The 21153-nt window shown below is 46.2% G+C and overlaps 1 protein-coding gene across 1 annotated transcript in view; it reads right to left on the bottom strand.

The window, feature by feature from the left end:
• The window catches only part of PRKAR2A (protein kinase cAMP-dependent type II regulatory subunit alpha), an 85694-nt gene that overhangs the window by 46613 nt on the left and 17928 nt on the right, over window positions 1–21153 (bottom strand). Inside the window, exon 2 of the mRNA XM_081184287.1 lies at window positions 11013–11048. Coding sequence (XP_081040413.1) covers window positions 11013–11048 — 36 coding nt within the window. The remainder of the gene's footprint in view (window positions 1–11012; window positions 11049–21153) is intronic.

Genomic DNA, 21153 nt, shown 5'->3' with positions numbered 1-21153 from the left:
TAGTTTAAGCCAGATTTCCAAGGTAGTAAAACACAATACTATATGCAATTATACAATGCTCCTTGATCATCACATTTTGCCAAAAAATATACTGCTAGAATTGGCCAATCAAGGAGCACACAACAGTGGCTGGCATAATTATGTTTTCTTCCAGACAAGACTTTCATCAAGCCATCTTTTGCTTAAGCATCCCACTGGCCAGGCCGGAATGCAGATGTTGACAGAGTCTGGAGTGTTCAGCAAAATACAGCCATAATATTCAACATCAAGTGTTGTTCAAAGCTGCCCACTCTACCAATACCAACTTTTTGATCTATGTAGTTAATGCTTCACTTCAAAAGACATTAGCACTTGATGAAGTGTCCTAATGCTATAAAGAAAGACCACATGTGCTCTCTAGAAGTTCAAGTTGAACAATAAGGCCATCATACCTGAGCAAACACAGGGGAAATGTCACGTCTCAGTCCACTTCATTTAAAATGCACAATTAACCTTTTGTTCAAGAAATGCCGGAAGCAAGTTCTCTTCATCATGTAGCTATGTAACTAAGAAATTTTGCAGGGCAATTATTAATGGCTTCAACCCTTCCTTCATGAAGAAAATACCCAAGTACCATTTGACAGTTTTTAGTCTACTAACCCACCAGGCTGATTTTTGTAAGCTTGCTATAATAAAACTATGTTTATTGGATCCTAAGCCTAAAATCTGTTCTCTTACAAGACTGTATGTACTATGCATTCTAACACAGTTGTCTAAGACAGTGTTTCCCAACCACTGTTCCGCGGCACACTAGTGTGCCGCGAGATGTTGCCTGGTGTGCCGCGAGATGTTGCCTGGAGGGAGGCGGGCGAGTCGGGCGGCGAGAGGCGGGGCGGCGGCGGCGAGGAGAGGCCGCCCAGCGCGGGGCTCTCGCCGTCTGCCTGCCTGGCTGCCTGCGAGCTCGGCGGGCAGCGCCTCCGTCCGCAGCGCCCGCCTCGCGGCTCTCATTCCCTGCCCCTGCCAAAGCTTACCCAGCCAAGCCGCGCTCTCCTTCCTGCCTCGCTTTGCTGCCTCCTCCCCCCCACCCCCAAAGCTTGGAGGTTCCCCGGCAAGGGGGAGGGGAAAAAATTGAAACTTACACTTTCGTGCGTCCCTCCCGGCGTGACGCTGCGCGCTGACGTCACGGGGCTGTAATGGTGGTGTGCCTCGAGATTTTTTTCATCAAACAAGTGTGCCTTTGCCCCAAAAAGGTTGGGAAACACTGGTCTAAGATACTGACAAGTCTATTATTTCTATACAAAAACAGGAGCTATTTTCCCTTTATGCTACTACTACAATTCACTTACAATATCATGGTAAGAATACAAAAGTAGCATATGGAGAACTGTGAAGAGCCTTGCATCCTTTGGTGTGAGGGGCAGAGAATATAACCCTTTTCGATAATTATGGCTGCTTCCTTTATTTCTTTACAAGTCAGTGGAAAGATGAAATACGTAAGTTTGAAACGGTGGGCAGCTGCTGCACAGCATGGGCAGTCTCTGCACTGCCTTGAGACCAGCAGGCCTAAACAAAACACATGCAACCTCTGTGTGTAGGAGAGTAGATGGGGAACTACTCACACTACAAAGCAATGGGCTCAAAACCTGTTGCTTCAGATATATAATGCAGATGAAGAAAGAACTCTTTGTGACCTGTGCCCATTGCAACATATGCAACAAATCTGGACTACGGAGCAATGTGTAAAGATCCTCAGCTTTTTGTTAAAATTTCAAGAATGGAGGATTATTCAACATTTGTGGCAAAAGCTGCACCCTGGTGGCCTTCAACAAAATATTTGCTGAAAGGTCTAGAAAAACTATTTTCTACAAACAGCAATTACCTTAAGAAAACTGAAACTGGTTAAGCATGGATGGGTTGGCTCTTTGCTACGAAGGGCCACTGGCTACAGAGGAAAGTCAATCCCGCCCACGGACAGTCTGGGAATCAGTATGTTCTACATGAGTAGAATGTGTCCTTTTATTTAAAATGCATCTCTGGGTGATTTGTGGGGCATAGGAATTTGTTCATTTTATTTATTTATTTTTCAAAATACAGTCCGGCCTCCCACAAGGTCTGAGGGACAGTGGACCTGCTGAAAAAGTTTGCCGACCCCTGGGCTAGATCAAGGGGAGCATGTGCTGTTAGGTGCTTTCAGGCAGCTCCCAGCACTACCGTCCCATGCAGTGTTTTTTTGTTAGGAAGACTGGTATATGCACTAAACATGGTTAGCCAGATGAAATTCTGCTATGGACCCACCCACAGACCAAAGGTTCTCCCCTCTCAGTGGTAAATGATTTCAAGATCTACCACAGGACATTTCGCACTCTGAGGAAAAAGTAAGCTTACTTGGAAAATCTTTGGAAATTTAAATAGGTTTGCCAAAATGAAAATGATGGAAAAGTTATTCAAGGAAGTAGATGATTTATTAGTTATTACTTATTATAAAGGATGTTTTGTTTTAATTATGTGAATTTCATACTTTTATCTTGATTTTAGTAATTTCAAATAATGCTTATGGATAGATTTGTAATTTCCAGAGATTATAACAATTTTGTTTCACATTCTAGTCAAGTGGGTTAGATAAAGTAGATAAATGTATTAATATCACTAAACAGGTGAAAAATATAATCATTTTTCATCAATAAGTAAAACATATTGAACTATATAATACACTTAATATGTCAGTACTAAAAGGTAAAGGTACCCCTGCCCGTATGAGCCAGTCTTGACAGACTCTAGGGTCGTGCGCTCATCTCACTCTATAGGCCGGGAGCCAGCGCTCTCCGCAGACACTTCCGGGTCACGTGGCCAGTGTGACGAAGCTGCATCTGGCGAGCCAGCGCAGCACACGGAATGCCGTTTACCTTCCCGCTGGTAAGCTGTCCCTATTTATCTACTTGCACCCGGGGGTGCTTTCAAACTGCTAGGTTGGCAGGCGCTGGGACCGAACGACAGGAACGCACCCCGCCGTGGGGATTCGAACCGCCGACCATGCGATCGGCAAGTCCTAGGCGCTGAGGTTTTACCCACAGCGCCACCCGCGTCCCTATGTCAGTACTACATGTACTTAAATATGCTATGTTACTACTAACAGCATTTGGGGCATGTGCAACAGGAGAGCCGCAGAGACCACATCTTCCCCCAGGCCCCACATTCCTCTCTGTGACACTGCCTGCATATGCAAGGAAATTCACTGTTGAGCAAAAACATTTATGGTAAGTTGTCCCTTGGATCAAAGGTCAGAACAAAAATGGTCTCAATAGCAATTTTAACAGCTTTAAAGATTATCTTAGACTAAAGACAGCATAGAAGACTGAAGAAATCCACAATGTACTGGTTTCATATGCTTAACATTCACTCTGACTTACCGTATTTTTCGCCCCATAAGACGCACTTTTTCCCCTCCAAAAATGAAGGGAAAATCTGGGTGCGTCTTATGGGGCGAATGCAGGCTTTCGCTGAAGCTTGAAGAGCGAGAGGGGTCGGTGCGCACCGACCCCTCTCGCTCTCCAGGCTTCAGGAAGATATCCGCCACCCAGGCAGCCCTGTGGGAGGTCCCACAGGGTTGCCTAGGCTGCGGATAGCAGCCTGCTTCTCGGAGCGTCGGGCGCCCTGAAGGCAGAGCGCCCGACGCTTCGGGAACAATTCCGCCGCCCAGGCAGCCCTGTGGGAGGTCCCGCAGGGTTGCCTAGGCTGCGGATAGCAGCCTGCTTCTCGCAGCGTCGAGCGCCCTGAAGGCAGAGCGCCCGACGCTTCGGGAACCATTCCGCCGCCCAGGCAGCCCTGTGGGAGGTCCCACAGGGCTGCCTAGGCTGCGGATAGCAGCCTGCTTCTCGCAGCGTCGAGCGCCCTGAAGGCAGAGCGCCCGACGCTTCGGGAACCATTCCGCCGCCCAGGCAGCCCTGTGGGAGGTCCCACAGGGCTGCCTAGGCTGCGGATAGCAGCCTGCTTCTCGCAGCGTCGGGCGCCCTGAAGGCAGAGCGCCCGACGCTTCGGGAACCATTCCGCAGCCCAGGCAGCCCTGTGGGAGGTCCCACAGGGCTGCCTAGGCTGCGGATAGCAGCCTGCTTCTCGCAGCGTCGAGCGCCCTGAAGGCAGAGCGCCCGACGCTTCGGGAACCATTCCGCAGCCCAGGCAGCCCTGTGGGAGGTCCCACAGGGCTGCCTAGGCTGCGGATAGCAGCCTGCTTCTCGCAGCGTCGAGCGCCCTGAAGGCAGAGCGCCCGACGCTTCGGGAACCATTCCGCAGCCCAGGCAGCCCTGTGGGAGGTCCCACAGGGCTGCCTAGGCTGCGGATAGCAGCCTGCTTCTCGCAGCGTCGAGCGCCCTGAAGGCAGAGCGCCCGACGCTTTGGGAACCATTCCGCAGCCCAGGCAGCCCTGTGGGAGGTCCCACAGGGCTGCCTAGGCTGCGGATAGCAGCCTGCTTCTCGCAGCGTCGAGCGCCCTGAAGGCAGAGCGCCCGACGCTTCGGGAACCATTCCGCAGCCCAGGCAGCCCTGTGGGAGGTCCCGCAGGGTTGCCTAGGCTGCGGATAGCAGCCTGCTTCTCGGAGCGTCGGGCGCCCTGAAGGCAGAGTGCCCGACGCTTCGGGAACAATTCCGCCGCCCAGGCAGCCCTGTGGGAGGACCCGCAGGGATGTCTAGGCTGCGGATAGCAGCCTGCTTCTCGGAGCGTCGGGCGCCCTGAAGGCAGGGTGCGCAAGGCTTGGGGCGGCAGCGGACTGCTTGCGCGCACCTAGAAGCTTGGGGCGTGCTGAGGTCAGCGCGCCCCAAGCTTCTGCATGCCGGCAAGCAGTCCGCTGCCGCCCCAAGCCTCCCGCACCCGGCAGGAGGTCCCGCCGGGTGCGCAAGGCTTGGGGCGGCAGCGGACTGCTTGCCGGCATGCAGAAGCTTGGGGCGCGCTGACCTCAGCACGCCCCAAGCTTCTGGATTAGCGCAGGGGTCCGCTAGCCCTGGGAGAGGCGCCGGCTCTCCCACGCTAGCGGAGACCTTGCCGGCACGCAGAAGCTTGGGGCGCGCTGAGCTCCGCACGCCCCAAGCTCCTGGTGTAGCGCAGCGCACCTGGGGGGGAAATAAAAATTTTTTCCTTCATTTCCCCCCCTAAAATCTAGGTGCGTCTTATGGGCCGGTGCGTCTTATGGGGCGAAAAATACGGTAGGTCAGTACTGAACGCAAACAATGGCAGGATTCTTCAGTTAGCCTAAAATATAGATTTAGTCTAGGCGGAAATTCTGGCTCAACTTAACTCCCTGCTTTTATGACACCAGCACACCTTGTTTAATTCAATTTTGTCCCAATTTAGTGTTTCTCAATTAATCTTTGTTCCAGCAATGCATACAATCAGGTTTGAAAACACTCTGTTCCCTTGAACTATTTTTAAAATAGTGTGCATCTGAAAATAGACTTCACCATAAGTAAGTGTGATAGTTTGGGGCAATGAAGTAGTTAACATCAATTTTTAGCAGGAAAATGGGAAAAATAAAAGCTACATAGATATTCACAAGAACTAGTAGTGCAATGTCTCATCTCCACCAGATTTATGCAAATTCAGTGTGACCACACTTAGAATACTGTGACATTTCTGCCCCACATCTAAAAAATATATTGTACAGTTGGAAATTGTTCAGAAAATTTCAATGAAAATTATCAGGTGGCTGCAGCCACTCCCGTATGATGAAAAGTCTTGTGTGGAATTTTCAATTTTCCATTTGTGTCCTATCTTTCTAGATTGTCAGCCTGAGGGCAGGGATTGTATTTTTTGTGACTTTCATGCTGCTCTGAAAGTCTTTTTTAGCTGAAGAGAATTAAAAAAAAAAATTATGTAAAAAAATCATATGAAAATTAGCTGGTCCAGACATAGCAAGTAGTATTCAACTACTGCATCTCATCAATGCAAGGATTTTCCTTGTGAAATGGGTATATGTGCACTCTCCCCTAATCTGCTCTAAAGAGTTGGGGGAACCCTTAGGACAGTTTTTGGGACACACAGGGGGGAGAAGAAGGAGAGGAGACGGGGAGCATGTTTCATTGTACAAGAGCAAATCCTTGCACTGATGGAACAAGAGTCTTAGTGCTATGTTGATTCCTCCCACCCTGTCCAAGACAACCCTGCAGATTTTCTCCAATACAATAAGTTACCCTTCATTTTAATACTTCTATTTATTGTTAGCTTAAATAAGGAAATACAAATTGTGGGGGTATGTAGCCACAGGTATTGCTATTGCTGTACAGTATTATTGCATCTTTGCAAACACAGAACTGCAAAGTTTACCTGAAACAGACTGCAAAGATGGAAATCTCTTTTAAAAGAAATCAATTTAAGTACCAAAGAGGAATACATTAAATCAATTTATCTTCCTTGAGTTGTGCCCTATTTTACCTTTACTGTGCGGGGGGGGGGGGGAGATTCATGTTTTTAGAAGACACAGATTAAAAGATAACATGATTTTTTACTGCATGTTTAACAAAAGGCAAGCATCTATGTAAGAAAGTGAAACGATCCTAATCCTAAACACTATTGACGAAAGGCAGCCAAATTAGGCGTTCAAATCCCAGAAAGCAATTAACTTGACAGCTGAGGTCTTCTTACACAGCAGGGAGACACGCACAAAAAACTGAGGGAGGTTTCTGAAAATTTCTAAGCATTGCAAGAAGAAGAAAAGGCGCTGTGCCTTCGTGACTGCTGGCAGCCTACCCAACCTAAAAGATTGTCTGATAATTATGCTATATACAAGACATGCAAATACAGCAAGGATGGAGAGCGTTTACCTTATGAAAGCATACAACATAAAAAGAGTTCACATTCTGGTGCCAAACTCATTATAATGCTACACTAGTTCCGTTTAAACCACTGTCGTGTTGAATAGATATATAAAAACAATATTTGATTCCCTCCCCCTCTTTCTTTTTTCCTTTCTCCTTCTGTGATGGAACTCCTATTTGGGGACTTCCCCGGCTTTTTTCTGGCCCATGTAGGACCAGTCTGGATAGTTAGTCTTGGTGAAGACTTGACATTTTCATCCCCCCAAAAGTTTTTGATTTGAGTTTCCATTGAAATGAGGCTGTATTTTAATGTTTTAACGTTGTATTTTAATCTTGTTTTTAAGTTGTATTTTAATCAATTGTTTTTATATTGAGTGTTAGCCGCCCTGAGCCCAGTCTTGGCTGGGGAGGGTGGGGTATAAATAAAAATTTTATGATGATGATGATGATGATGATGATGATGATGCAACTTGTCTTGATGGTGTCACAAAATGAACTTTCAAGGCTGAAAAGAGAAGCCAACTCAACCAGGATAGTACCAGTATTGGTCATGTGATGACCATGACCTAGCTTTGACATAGCTACTTGACACTTTAATAAAATGTTCCAGTTCCATTTGGGAAATGAAAACTTGCAAAGCAAGCAACCAGTTCAATCTGAAGTATGTGTATGCTTAATATCCTGTATCTGAAACCTGTTCTGCCCCCTCCCCCACACTTGGTGCCATTTTGCAGACTGTCTACTGAAACGTCATACTTTTCTCAGCTTAAATGTTAATAAGGCCTCATCTACACATGCAGCAGAGTAAGTTGACCCAGAATAGTACCAATTCAGATGGCAGATGGGAGAATGACAGTGCTGAATGCTTTCCCATGTAGAACAGTCCCTGCAAATAAAAACCTAGCATATTTGGAAGAGGGATGCTAGCCTAACCATTACCTTCTATGCTGTTACTATTTTTTGTTTTGTTTTTACATAAGTAAAAAGTGACCTTTCCCCATCTGGCATGATACAAGCCCATTCTTACAACTCAGAATTTTTTCAACTCTTTCAGCTACATATGTAGAATATGCCTTCATTTGTTACTAGGCAGAAACGTAATTACCCATTTCTGATGCATGCTACAGTTCCCTGTTGTTTGCTGGCACTTACTGACCTAGAGGCATAATTGATCCTGTTATAAAATGTAGGAGAAGTGTTGTTTTAAAGAGAAAGAGCATTAGCTTTCTCCTACTGCTCAACTGGAATGCAGTACTTAGCTGGAGTTACTTCAGGCTAAAAGCCCGATTCTGAACCCAGATTTTATTAAAATATCTGCCAATGTTGTTTACATACTTTTCTAAAAAGGGCTTCATGCCCTTTAGAAAGAGGAACCCAGAATTTGCCTGGGGAAAACAGAATGCCCTTTTCAAGCACTTGTTCCCAGCAGCTTGTAATTGTTTATAGCAGTCTTCTGGTGTCTGGTAGCAGGCACCAGGTTGGGGAAAGATGGTTTAGGGGTATGTCCAAGCAGGCTTGATAGCAAAAACTGTTTCTCACAAACTTAACAGCGTATACAGCCATTAAGTGACAGTGGCCTTATTAGGCAAATCACTGCCAGCCCTTACAATTACAATATGGGGACAAAATATTGAACTTTGGCAGCTTCAGTCAAATTGTTCTCTCTGAATTATCCTGGCACCATGCCTCAATAAGAGCTTGCCATGTGTGAAGAATAATGCTGACTGTGATTTCTGCATGTTAATATTGAACTACCTTACAGGGTTATTCTAAAGTGTACATGAAGTGCTTTGAACTCTCAAAAGTCTTATGCAAATACTAAGTGTTACTAATACTACACAGGTGTATGATGTGTTAAAGGAAGGGCAGTACCTCTGGTGGGGGACATATTGTGCTCCTTCTGGGGTTGTTTGCCCATCTTTGGTCCCCACCCTGCACTCCACTCTCACCTGTGGCTCCTAAAAGCTGCCAGCATAAGATAGCAGCCACACCTCATGAAATGGCTTTGATGGCTGGCTAAACCAGGTGAGGGTAGCCAATGGGTCTCAAACCCTCAGTGAGTTAGGGACTTCCCTTGGATGCGAAGACAGACTCTGGCAGATTGAGTGGATAAGACTAATAGTGGGTCGAACGGTCAAGAAGGCAGTTACTGCACATGCTGTAGAGGGAAATGAGGGGCAGGCAGGGCTCGTCAACCTGGGAAGATAGCTCTTCTGGGAGAAGGAAAACTTAAGCCTCCACTGCCTTGTGGCTATACTCATTCGCAAGAAAGTTTGGGCAAGTAAACTCTGAGGAAAAATCCATACCCACTGCCATGCAGGACATCTTTAGTGGGGGGAAATGCTAAGGAGCGAACCCTTAAAAATTCTGAAGTGGAGTCCCTAGGATGGGTGGGTGGGATCTTATACACCACCTTCTGGCAACTCCTGCAGCCAAGCTGGTGCCAAATGTATTGCTCTGCTTTCCTCTGGAACACAGTAGTGAGGCCAAGAGGGGGCGGATCTTGTTGTCTGGGCAGCCCAGGACCTCCATACACACTGCCCAGGCTTGTGCCCCAGAGAGGTCACTTTAGTGCTGCTAATGCAGCAATAGCAACATGGGAAACAACAGTTAAGAGTTACTGGTCTCTGTAGCCATAACAGGTGCTGTGATTCTCCAGCGCTTTAACAATGTAACATACAAAATCATAAAGAAATATGGCAAACTAATCCAACTACAACTAATATAAGGTGAAATCACGATATACATAAAAAGTTAAACAAAATCAGAAGATACTGTAAAATCTTAAATAATGCTTTGAGATTGACTGAAGTAATAAATATAATCAAACTTTAACTTTGGAATATTTATATATCTATAGCATCACCTAGTGGTATAAGAGGTGTTATTTTTTCCACAGGTGAGCCTAGTTCACCAAAGAAGAGAGGGTTAGCAAAGTTATGCCAACCATACAATACAAAGGGTTGGTGACAGAAGATTACATTGTTCAGCTATACTCATAAAATCTATAAAGTCAACTCATTCTGCAGTGAATTTGTCTTTTTTAATTTGTCTGTGTGCAGGTCTCAATTTATTTGTCAATTTTCCAAATACTTTTTCAAAATTGTTTACGGCAGTCAAATATGAACATTTACTTACTTTCTCTCTTGTGAGAAACATAACGAGGCCAATAACTACAGTCCACTGCCTCTGGTAATGTGAGTAAAATAGAGGTTTCCTGCACCTTCTAAAGAATCTGTGGCATAGATGGTATCTGAAGAACTGTATGTTGAATGTTCCTACATCAGAACTCCTTGCTTGGGGGAGGGGAAGCATGTCTGGGAACAGGCTCAGAGTCAACCATTCTGTTTAACTTATGTGTTCAAATCTTTCTATTCAAATAATATTCATCAACTGTATTTCTGAAGATTCCTAGATTTTAAATGTTCAATATAACTGAGTATTCTAAGCAAATTTATGTTTTGCCAGGCCACTGTGAATCTAACAGTTAAAAACATTCCAAACACTCACAGATAAGAGATTAAAATAGTTTAGAGGACAGGTTTTGCCCCATAAATCTTGGTGTAAAAGTTTTATCACTTATAGCAATCCAAACAACAGCTGTAGTAAAAGAAATTCAAGGCTGTAGAGTGCGGTTTATTTTGGAACATTAACATAGTAATCCCATGAAACAAGACCATCCACTCACTGCAGATTAGATCCTAAGGCTTGTGAAAAGCCAATCCAGGATGCTTATACAAATAAGGGTCTCCATTCTGCATGCTAAATGTTAACTACATGCTATTAACTGCACTAAAGCTGCCTATTAAAGAGGGAAGAGGGTACAGCTTAGTGATGGAGAACATGTTGTGTATTCTAAAAGGTGCTGTTTAATTCTTTCAGTTTAAAAAAAACTGTCTTGGACAGCACTCTCATAAATTTTGCTTGGTTTGAATGAGAAACATTCAGTATAAAAACCCTTAATTACTTGGATAAATAATGTAAAATACAATATTGGTAGGGTATAAAAATAGAGAGCAACAATACAGCACTACACATATGGTTGTTGTAGTAAGATTGTAAGACATTAAGACCAAGCTATTAAAAATATTACCTTTTTAGGATCACTGCTCTCAAAACATGCCCACAGAATTTGCCAACACAATATAAATATATATGCATACTGAGCTGTTTTTTTTAAAACAATTCTTTGACAATTGTTTTGAGTTGCATTAAAATAAGGAAAATCTTACCTGATACTCTTCTGTTGAATCTGTTGATAACAGGAGCTGCAAAAAGAGAGAAAAAAAGTCCAATAAGCTAGGAAAAACTTGGTTGCTGAAACTACTAAGAACACAATACCATACTCCAGTGGTTTTCAACCAGTGTGCAGTGACACCCTAGGGTACCTTAAATCAGGCTTCCTCAAATTCGGCCTTCCAGATGTTTTGAGACTACACTTCCCATCACTCCTGACCACTGGTCCTGCTAGCTAGGGATCATGGGAGTTGTAGGCCAAAAACATCTGGAAAACAGAGTTTGAGGAAGCCTGCCTTAAATAGTGGCCAGGGGTGCCGTGATCAACATTGGCCTCTGTCCCTCTTCTTTACCCTCCCTCCTCTGATGCCCTCTTGTGCCTCCCAAAGGCTTGCACTGCTATTTATTGCAGCACCCCTGGCTATAAGCTCCACTGGCAAATGGTGCCTGGGAGGTACCTCTCTTTGGGGCTGGGGTGGGGGGAATGGCAGCTCAGAGACCAGGGATGGTAGCAGCTGCCCGGAGGACTCCCAAGGAGAAGAGGCTGAGGGAACACCCCACAAGGGAGGGTGTTTGAAAAAGGGTGAGAGGCTGCCAGCTCTGCAGGCAAGGGGTGACATAACGGGGCTCCTGAATGAGCGCCACAGGGGTGCTGCAGAAAGAATGTATCGGTAGTTGGTTAAGGAAGACCTGGACTCAAAAAGGTTGAAAACCTCTGCCAGGCTCTGAAAATGCCATGCTCTGAGAACAGGAAAAGGGAAGGGTGCATAAACCTTTCCCTGTTCACCACTTTTCTGCTCAAAACTGAACATCACATATGACTGCTTTTTCTCATGCAGGATTCAAAGCTTCCGTTTCCCTCACAAATACATGAGCAGCTCAGAGAAAAGAAATGCCGTGGTGCAGCAGCACAACCGGACGCCTTCATCTGCACCAAAACATGTCTCTCCTGTATCAGCATCTACAGCCATAGCCGGCACTGTAATTCTCCAACAGTTTGACTTCACTTGCAATGGCACATTCCTCTATTGTATCCCGAGACAGACAGATGCCAACAACTAACATGCTTAGATCCCCAAAAGTGAAAAAAAAAGTGCCTAAGGGACTCTCGAGTATAATCATTATTTAATGCATAGCCCCTTGATCATTTTTTGTGTGTCAAGATTTCCGTATGCGTAATGGAACTTAAATGCTTTGCAAAGTGCTAGAACTTATTTTTTGTTAAAAGGTAATCAGATGCGCACACCCGACTCTGCAACAGAAATATGAGAACCTGTTAGTAACTAGGGGTGAAGGCATATTTATCACTTCTGTTAATTAACACACTAATGGGATGTTCTTTGTAAATTTTGATGTCCATGTTCTAAACATCCCAATCAACATCCCATACAAGCACATATTAATGGTATTTATAGAAATTCTAATTATAGATTTCAGTTGTTAAAAATGGGCTCTCAGTGAAGTAACTTATCTGGTATTACATGTTATTCTTCAAATTAGGCATCCAAGCAAGCATTTGATCCTTCCTCAGCATTCTCAGAACTTAATGCCTTGTTTCCATAGCTTTGGAATTTACATCATATATCAGTGGCAAACAAACCTGTATTTTCAAGAAGACGTGTGCAACAGCTCGCACTTCTTAGTGAAACTGCACTAAAGCTACTACCATCAAGCACAACCTTAAATACTCACAAACCCTCCAACCAATATATAGTGGATGCGTGGATCCACAATTTAGAGTGATCCAAAGCTTATAATGGGGCACACTTCCCCAGTTCTTTATTCATTTCTACATATATTGAGTATTCACATGGGGGTGCCATGCTTGAAAGCATCTTGGTCTCAGTGTTGGACTGCATGCAGTACTATGATATGTGGTAGACACAACTCCTGGAAGTTTGGGAATTATCTTGGGTGGCTCAAAGCTTATTGTGGGGTCCACACCCTATTTTGTCCCAACTGGGCACTGTGTTATTTGTTACACTGCCCCTTAGTCTCTGCATTTAGAATGGTCAGGCTTTGTTGTCCGTTATTATTGCATTTATAGGTTGTTCTTATGTAGACTCCTGCTTAAACTCGTTTCCCTCAGAAAAGGAAGTCTCTCCTCTGGGCTTGTTGCCTGACATTCTGAATTGCAGCCTGGAAGGCCTGACATTTATTTATTTATTTATTTTTGCCTCACCTCAACCATACACTCTCTTTACCTTAGATTCAACCTTCCTTTAATCCTCCTCCTACAGCTACGTATTTGATCTTTTGCATTTGCTAGCTGTTTGCTATTCAAGCTGCATTAGCAATAAAGTTGAAGATAAGATCAATGTACTTGAAACGGTGAACTGGATCCAAGTTTAGCTGCCTGGATAGATATACAGTACAATATAATGTGTGTTGTAGGAAAGAACATACCGTTGTTCATTAGGTGTTACTGGCATGAATGTGTTATGCTTGTGAAGTGTCTTGTGCTCCAATGAAGCACTTAACTAAAAACAACATTTCAGTAACTTTTACAAGACACAGTTCTGGAAGTGTGAGTGACAACACAAAGCACCCTCGGAGTTGTACTTCTTTCCTGCTGGTGCTGTCCTAAGCAAGTCACTTCTTGCTGCATGGCAGAGTTAGATTTAAATTAACCATAACAACACACAAAAATAATTTACCGTATTTTTCGCCCCATAGGACGCTCCGCCCCATAGGACGCACCTAGTTTTTTGGGGGGGAAATAAAGGAAAAATTTTTTTCCTTTATTTCCCCCCCAAAAGCAGGTCGGGGAAACAGAACCAGGTCGAGGAACAGCGGGATGGCGGCGCTGCGCCTCCCTGCTGTCCCCCGAGCTTGTGGGGCTGGCCGATGTCTGCCCCGCGCGAGGGGCGCTCTGCATCAGGGTGCCCCCCCCCGCGGGGCGGCAGGCTGCTATCCGCGGCGTGGGGAGCCTTGCCGGGAACTCCTGCAAGGCTCCCCACGCTGCGGATGTCTGCCTGGCGCGGGGGGCGCTCTGCTTCAGGGCGCCCCTCGCACTGGGCAGCAGGCTGCTATCTGCAGCGTGGGGAGCCTTGCCGGGAACTCCTGCAAGGCTCCCCACGCTGCGGATGTCTGCCTGGCGTGGGGGGCGCTCTGCCTCAGGGCGCCCCGCCCGCCGGGCGGCAGGCTGCTATCCGCAGCATGGGGAGCCTTGCCGGGAACCCCTGCAAGGCTCCCTATGCTGCGGATGTCTGCCTGGCGCGGGGGGCGCTCTGCTTCAGGGCGCCCCTCGCGCCGGGCAGCAGGCTGCTATCTGCAGCGTGGGGAGCCTTGCCGGGAATTCCTGCAAGGCTCCCCACGCTGCGGATGTCTGCCTGGCGCGGGGGGGCGCTCTGCTTCAGGGCGCCCCGCCCGCCGAGCGGCAGGCTGCTATCCGCAGCCTAGACCAGTGTTTCCCAAACGTTTTTGGGCAACGGCACACCTGTTTACCGGAAAAAAATCTCGCGGCACACCACCATTAAAGCCCCGCCCCCGTGACGTCATTCGGGGAGCCGGCGGCCCGGGCCTGAGCTGGAAGGAGAGGCGGTGCTTTTCGGCACAAGGCAATCGGCCTGGAATTGTTTCCCGCGCGCTGCGAAAGGGAACAGCTGCGGTCGCGCGAACCCTCCGGCGCTGGGAGGGGAAAGGGCGGAGTCGCAGAGCACCAGCTGGCCGAGCGGTTGCGCGCAGCGTTGCGCTTTTGGAGAGCGTGCGGCTGCTGCTAGGGGATCCGGGGACGTGAGCAGGCCTGGCCCGACCCGGGTTGAAGGAGGACAAGCCGGCAGCGCGCCAAGTGAGTTCGGTTGCGCACGACGGCCCCCGCTCCCCCCACCCCCGCCGGATCCTCGCCGCCGCCGCCTCTCGCCCGCCTCCCTCCCACGGCACACCAGCCGATGTCTCACGGCACAGTAGTGTGCCGCGGAACACCGGTTGGGAAACACTGGCCTAGACATCCCTGCCGGACCTCCCGTAGGGCTGCCTAGGCTGCGGATGTGTTCCTGAAGCCTGGAGAGCGAGAGGGGTCGGTGCGCACCGACCCCTCTTGCTCTCCAAGCTTCAGCAAAAGCCTGCATTTGCCCCATAGGACGCACCCAGATTTCCCCTTCATTTTTGGAGGGGAAAAAGTGCGTCCTATAGGGCAAAAAATACAGTAAGTGCTGCAGATCTATAACCAATTTCCTTGCCCAAAATCACATTCAGCATTATTATTCACATATGGTAAGATGTTTTTGTCCTTGCTTTTACTGCAGCACAGTCAGAGGACAATTCAGAGAGGCAAACTACAATCTGACTGAAGCTGCCAAAGCAAATGTTAGCGATACTGTTCTAAATCTTGCATGTTTAACAGAACAAAACCACCACAGAAGATGGTAAAGAGAAGAAATGCATGGATCTCATCTCAAGAAGAAAAAGTATAACTATCAACGGATCAAGAAAGAACTGCCAGCTTTCTGGGGTGACAGCGGGTCTGCAATAGCTCAGAAGCAGCCACCACTCTCTTCCCAAGTGGTAGTAAATGAATGTAATAACCTTTTCCACCAGACATATTTAGAGGTATGACTGACTTGCAGAAGCAGTCCCACGTCAAAGAACTGGAGTGCAAAACTGCGATTATGACTGACAGCTCAGAACAACAAACAAGTTAATGAACAGCTATAACCACACTAAGGCCGTTCAGAGAAAATTTTACTCAGCAGAGTGAGCTACGCCTGCTTTCAAAAAAGGGGGGAGGGCAAGCAACTTACACTATTCCTTAAGAAATTATATTCTATTTTTAAAACTGAGTATTATAAGAATAGGAATCAGAAACAAATGGAATATGAATGCACTGGTGTATATTTGAGGCTTCACATTCTTAATTCCTCATGCAAATACTTCTAATCTATGCAACCAGGATTTTTCCAAATGACATAGGGTAGTTCAATCCACAGAGCACAAAACTTGACAGCATCTCTGTCAAATCAAATGCCCTCAGTCTTGTGGTTGATGGTAAATAGAGCCAAGTGAAATGGCAATGCTACAAATTTTAAAATGTAATACGGTGGAACCTCAGGTTATGGACGGGATCCGTTCCAGAGACCCGTCCATAACACGGAACTGACGCAAGCTGAAGTGCTGCGTCTGCGCACGTGCACAGCGCGATTTAGCACTTCTGCGCATGTGCGAGTGGCGAATCCCAGAAGTAACCCATTCCGGTACTTCCGGGTTGCCTCAGGACGCAACACGAAAACACATAACCTGAAGTGGACGCATCATGAGGTATGACTGTATAATCCCAGTGGAGCAGAGAGAAGATTAATCTAGTCCAGCATCATGCTTCCCATACTGGCCAGCTAAATGCCTCCAAAATACCAACATGCAGGGCAAGAAAGGCAGGAACAGATGTATACCACCTCAACATGGAGGCTACCCAGAGATTTTCATGCCTGCACAGGGATATAAACATGGTTTCCCACTACAGCAGGCATAGGCAAACTCGGCCCTCTAGATGTTTTGGGACTACAACTCCCATCATCCCTGACCACTGGTCCTGTTAGCTAGGGATGATGGGAGTTGTAGTCCCAAAACATCTGGAGGGCCAAGTTTGCCTATGCCTGCACTACGGCATACCTGTTTTCGTGATGTCTGTGAGCCAACCAGAATTTAGAGGGTAAGTACACATTTGGTTACTGAGACGCGGGTGGCACTGTGGGTAAAACCTCAGTGCCTAGGGCTTGCTGATCACATGGTCGGCGGTTCGAATCCCCGCGGCGGGGTGAGCTCCCGTCTTTCGGTCCCAGCTCCTGCCCACCTAGCAGTTCGAAAGCACCCTTAAGTGCAAGTAGATACCATATTTTTCGCCCTATAGGACGCACCATCCCATAAGGCGCACCTAGTTTTTTTGGGGGGAAATAAAGGGGGAAAAATTTATTTTCCCCCCCAGGCGCGGGGCTGGGGCAGGGGAAGCCCGAGCTTCCCCCGACCCCAGCCCCCAAAACAGGCAACTCTCCGCAAGCCGCGGGAGCCCAGCACCGGGCTCCCGCGCCTTGCGGAGAGCCGCGCCAAGCCTGGGCGCGCTGAGCTCAGCCGCGCAGGCTTCAGCATGCAGGCAACTCTCCGCAAGCCGCGGGAGCCCGGCGCCGGGCTCCCGCGCCTTGCGGAGAGCTACCCGAAGCCCCGGCGCAACTGCTCAGCGCGCCAGGGCTTCGGGATAAGAGGCAGCTCTGCGCAAGCCGGGGAAGCCCTCCCGCGGCTTGCGCACAGCTACCCGAAGCCCCGGCGCGACTGCTCAGCACGCCGGGGCTTCAGGGTGCAGGCAGCTCTGCACAAGCCGGGGGAGCCCAGGAGGAACTCCCGCGGGCTCCCAAGGCTTGCGGATAGCTTCCTGAAGCCTGGAGAGGGAGAGGGGTCAGTGCACACCGACCCCTCTCGCTCTCCAGGCTTCAGCGAAAGCCTGCATTCGCCCCATAGAACACACACACATTTCCCCTTCATTTTTGGAGGGGGGAAGTGCGTCTTATAGGGCGAAAAATACGGTAAATAGGTACCGCTTTATAGCGGGAAGGTAAACGGCGTTTCCATGTGCTGCGCTGGTGCTGGCTCACCAGAGCAGCTTCGTCACGCTGGCCATGTGACCCGTAAGTGTCTCCGGACAGCGCTGGCCCCCGGCCTCTTAAGTGAGATGGGCGCACAACCCTAGAGTCGGACACGACTGGCCCGTACGGGCAAGGGTACCTTTACCTTTACCTTTACCTTTACACATTTGGCTGCCTCTAATATGCCAGCAAATTAAAGTTTGATCAAACCTCGAATAAAATAATTGAACTGGAGTAACCAAAGTGATGAGGGAAGGGATAAGCATAGGGCTCTTTCCCACAGCACCAGATCATTGTTTGACATTGCAATAAATCAAGAATTCAGGTTCAATTGTACTAAACAAATCATTAAATAAACTAGAAGTCTCTCAATAAATACAATGGCTATTCCTATCATTCAAGCCACCTTTTATTTAATATTTAATAAAATAAGGAAAATTTAATAATTTTCCTAATTTTCATTTTAGACATGTAAATTCAAGCGATATTTCTGAAAAGCGGCAACCATTCTATACATGCTGATGTTTGTTTCCTTCAAAAATGTTGCTCAAGAACAATACCAAAAGAGGAACTGTGTGAGGAGAATACTAAATTATGGTTGAATGAAGTACATGAATAACACATTTGCAAATCAGCTGGTACTGTCAAATAAGAAAGACAAAACATCTCCACTTTATCATACTGTCAAATTTCCTTAAGTGCTCTTTTACATGAAAACATGCTAAACTGTGAAGCAAAAAAATAAATAAATAAACTGCAAATTTATTTCAATACCTACTTTTTATGATATCTAACAGTGCCAACTTTAAAGCAGTCATATTCATTTAACTTTTCTATTACTGTCTTGGGTCGTTGTGTGTGTTTATTTCTTTGCTTTTGGTCCACAAGTAAAACTGGAAAGGAAATTTCTTAAGAATTAGACATTAGTCTGAAAATCCTATCAGTGATTAAGGAATAAAATGCCACTCTAAGCTGGACAGGGGAGAATTATTTAGCAGGGAATAAAAACACTTCAGTGGCTGTCACCACTTGATTTCACCATCTTCTGATGTCTTATATACTTCGCTTTAGCTAATTCAGGCAAGAAAGGCATGACATGCAGAACAGGCTTTGTCAGTAATCCTCTCACTTGAGAAATGCCCTCTCAAAGCTCAGTGCCACAGTACTGCTTCATATATGAAGCTTCATATATGCTATTCTGTAGCTGTGGAGAATGGTCAAGGACTACAGGCAGAATCAGGAATTTGAATATATTTTCAACAAACTGTGCTGCAATTTCTTTCTGACTTCATTCATTTCTTGAACAAGGCTATGTTGCCCATAGTTGTTTTTGTTATTAGCTCTAGTGCTTTATTATGAAGTCATTACATATCCCAAAGTGGGTCACATTTCTCTTAGTGTGGAAATCAATCAACACTCTGCAAAACTGACAGTTTGCTCGCCTCACCATCTCATTGTATCCCCTCTTTCCTACAGCTATGCAAACACACTAACCAGAACTACAACATGGTTTGACTTACATTAAAAACTAACAAACCACAAACGAACTAATGTTTCTTCTTGGTTTACCATTGATGGTTTATTTGGGGGAGACAAACCATGAGCCAAATTTGTTTTGATAATTGAGGGAACTGCCATACTGAATGATGCATCAATAAGTGATAAGGAAGTGAGAGTGAACTATGACTGTCAAGTGATTTCCACATTCCAACAGGATGATAAACGTCCAACGGCACACACTGAAGAGGGTGAGAAAACCTGACAGAGAAGTTAAGCAGCTCCCAGATACCAAATGAACAGTCCAGCCAGTTCACACATTTCCTTTCAGAACACACAACTCTGCCAAGAAGAGCAATGAAATCTTGCTGAAGAGCTCTTCCAATCAAGTGCAATGTATACACAATCCACGTTCAGTTTTAAGAACAGCCCACAATATAGACAGAAAAAGACCGTTCAAATTAGCAGCCTGCAGTTCAGGTGAAGACCTTTGTTGCAGTAATGACAAATGTTTCAATACCAAGCTAAGATTGCACACAGTACTCAGGGTGAAAGTATCAAGACAACCAAATTCAAGCAGTGTTATCCAGTTCAATGTCATATCCTGTCTTGTGCATCCTTCAGAGATCTGTCCTTAACATTCTCCTCAGAATCTACAAGAAATACCGGTACATACATTTATTTGTACACTGCACTGCTACAAAGTTGCTGAATTTCTGCAGTTTGGAGATCATGCTTAGATCATTTTTGCCTGACCTTACTGTTTCGTTATCAATGTTTTAAATATATTTGGAGTTTCTTAAAAAGCAGGAAGGAGCTGCCGTGAGCCTTTTATTTGCATGTTCCCTTCCCTTTCCTCCTCCCACATGACCAGAATGATAATTGGCATGGTTTAGTTTCACTTTTCATGAAGCCCCACTTAGTTGTTACATAAAACAAACTCTGGTTAGTTTCTATATAAGCAAAAGTCAACCACAGGTTATGAAGCTGGTTTGTTAAATTAATCCCAGTATCTTTCGGAGCACAATTCCAAGTGTTGGTGCTGACCTTTAAAGCCCTAAACGGCCTCGGCCCAGTATACCTGAAGGACCGTCTCCACCCCCATCGTACCAACGCCATTATAGCCACTGACCACATGCTTCCATAGCATCAGCACTGCACCCTAAGTTGGACCTTTTCCTCTCATGCCAAATTGCTGCCTCTGGGGCAAAGCCTGCAGAGACTGATCCACTAGGGTGAATGGGCCAACATCCCACCAATGCATCCCAGTGCTGCAAGGCTGTGGCAACTGCTGCAACAGGAGTGAGGCCTTACGGACATAGAGTGGAAGCACTGAAAAGGGAGCAGAAATCGGGTCTTCCTTTAAAGAGGGCACGTATTGCGGTGAGACCTGGAAAACCGACATCCTGTGTTGTGGGTGGGTATGATTGGTCAGCCACAACACCTCATAGCTGGGTGCAATCTGGCCAATGGGATGCCGTCCAAACGTTTCGAGGGAGCTATTTATGCCCATGCACATGACCCAGAGCTTCCTCTTTCAGCACGTGCATCGGAACAACCGCCCACCTCTCCCTACATTACATGCAAACTGTAGTTTCTTGTAGTTTGCTTCAAGCCATTTTTCAAATGTAAAACAGTATGCAGCTTCCAGCATGCTTTGTATGCTTGCCACTCCTGCATACGTTAAGAAAATTGCTTTCACTGAACTGTCGAAGATTCTGGAAATGTCACACTGTCAACTTTCTAATTACCAACTATTACAAATAGCAAAGACATTCTCCTGCACACTTTAAATCTTTCATAAGCTATGTTTATTTAGTGAGTTTAGCATCCATTTTACAAGTGCCCTACTCACTTTTACAGCATGTCATGAAACAAAATGTACATACATAAAGAAAAATTATTGTAGACAATTATATGCAAGGTTTACATTTCTTATTTACACAACAGGGCAAAAATCCAGTTCAATGCTGAACGTAACATTTTCCTAACCCACCACCAACACTGTGTTAACACTGCTGAGCATGCTATGTTTATGGCAGGGTTGTAACATTTAACTCATTAACTC

This window comes from Podarcis bocagei, assembly GCF_964188305.1.
Source record: "Podarcis bocagei genome assembly, chromosome: 2".
In the NCBI taxonomy this organism is placed as follows: Eukaryota; Metazoa; Chordata; class Lepidosauria; order Squamata; family Lacertidae; genus Podarcis; species Podarcis bocagei.
Note: the sequence above shows the minus strand (reverse complement) of the source record. Positions and strands in the feature narration are given on the sequence as shown.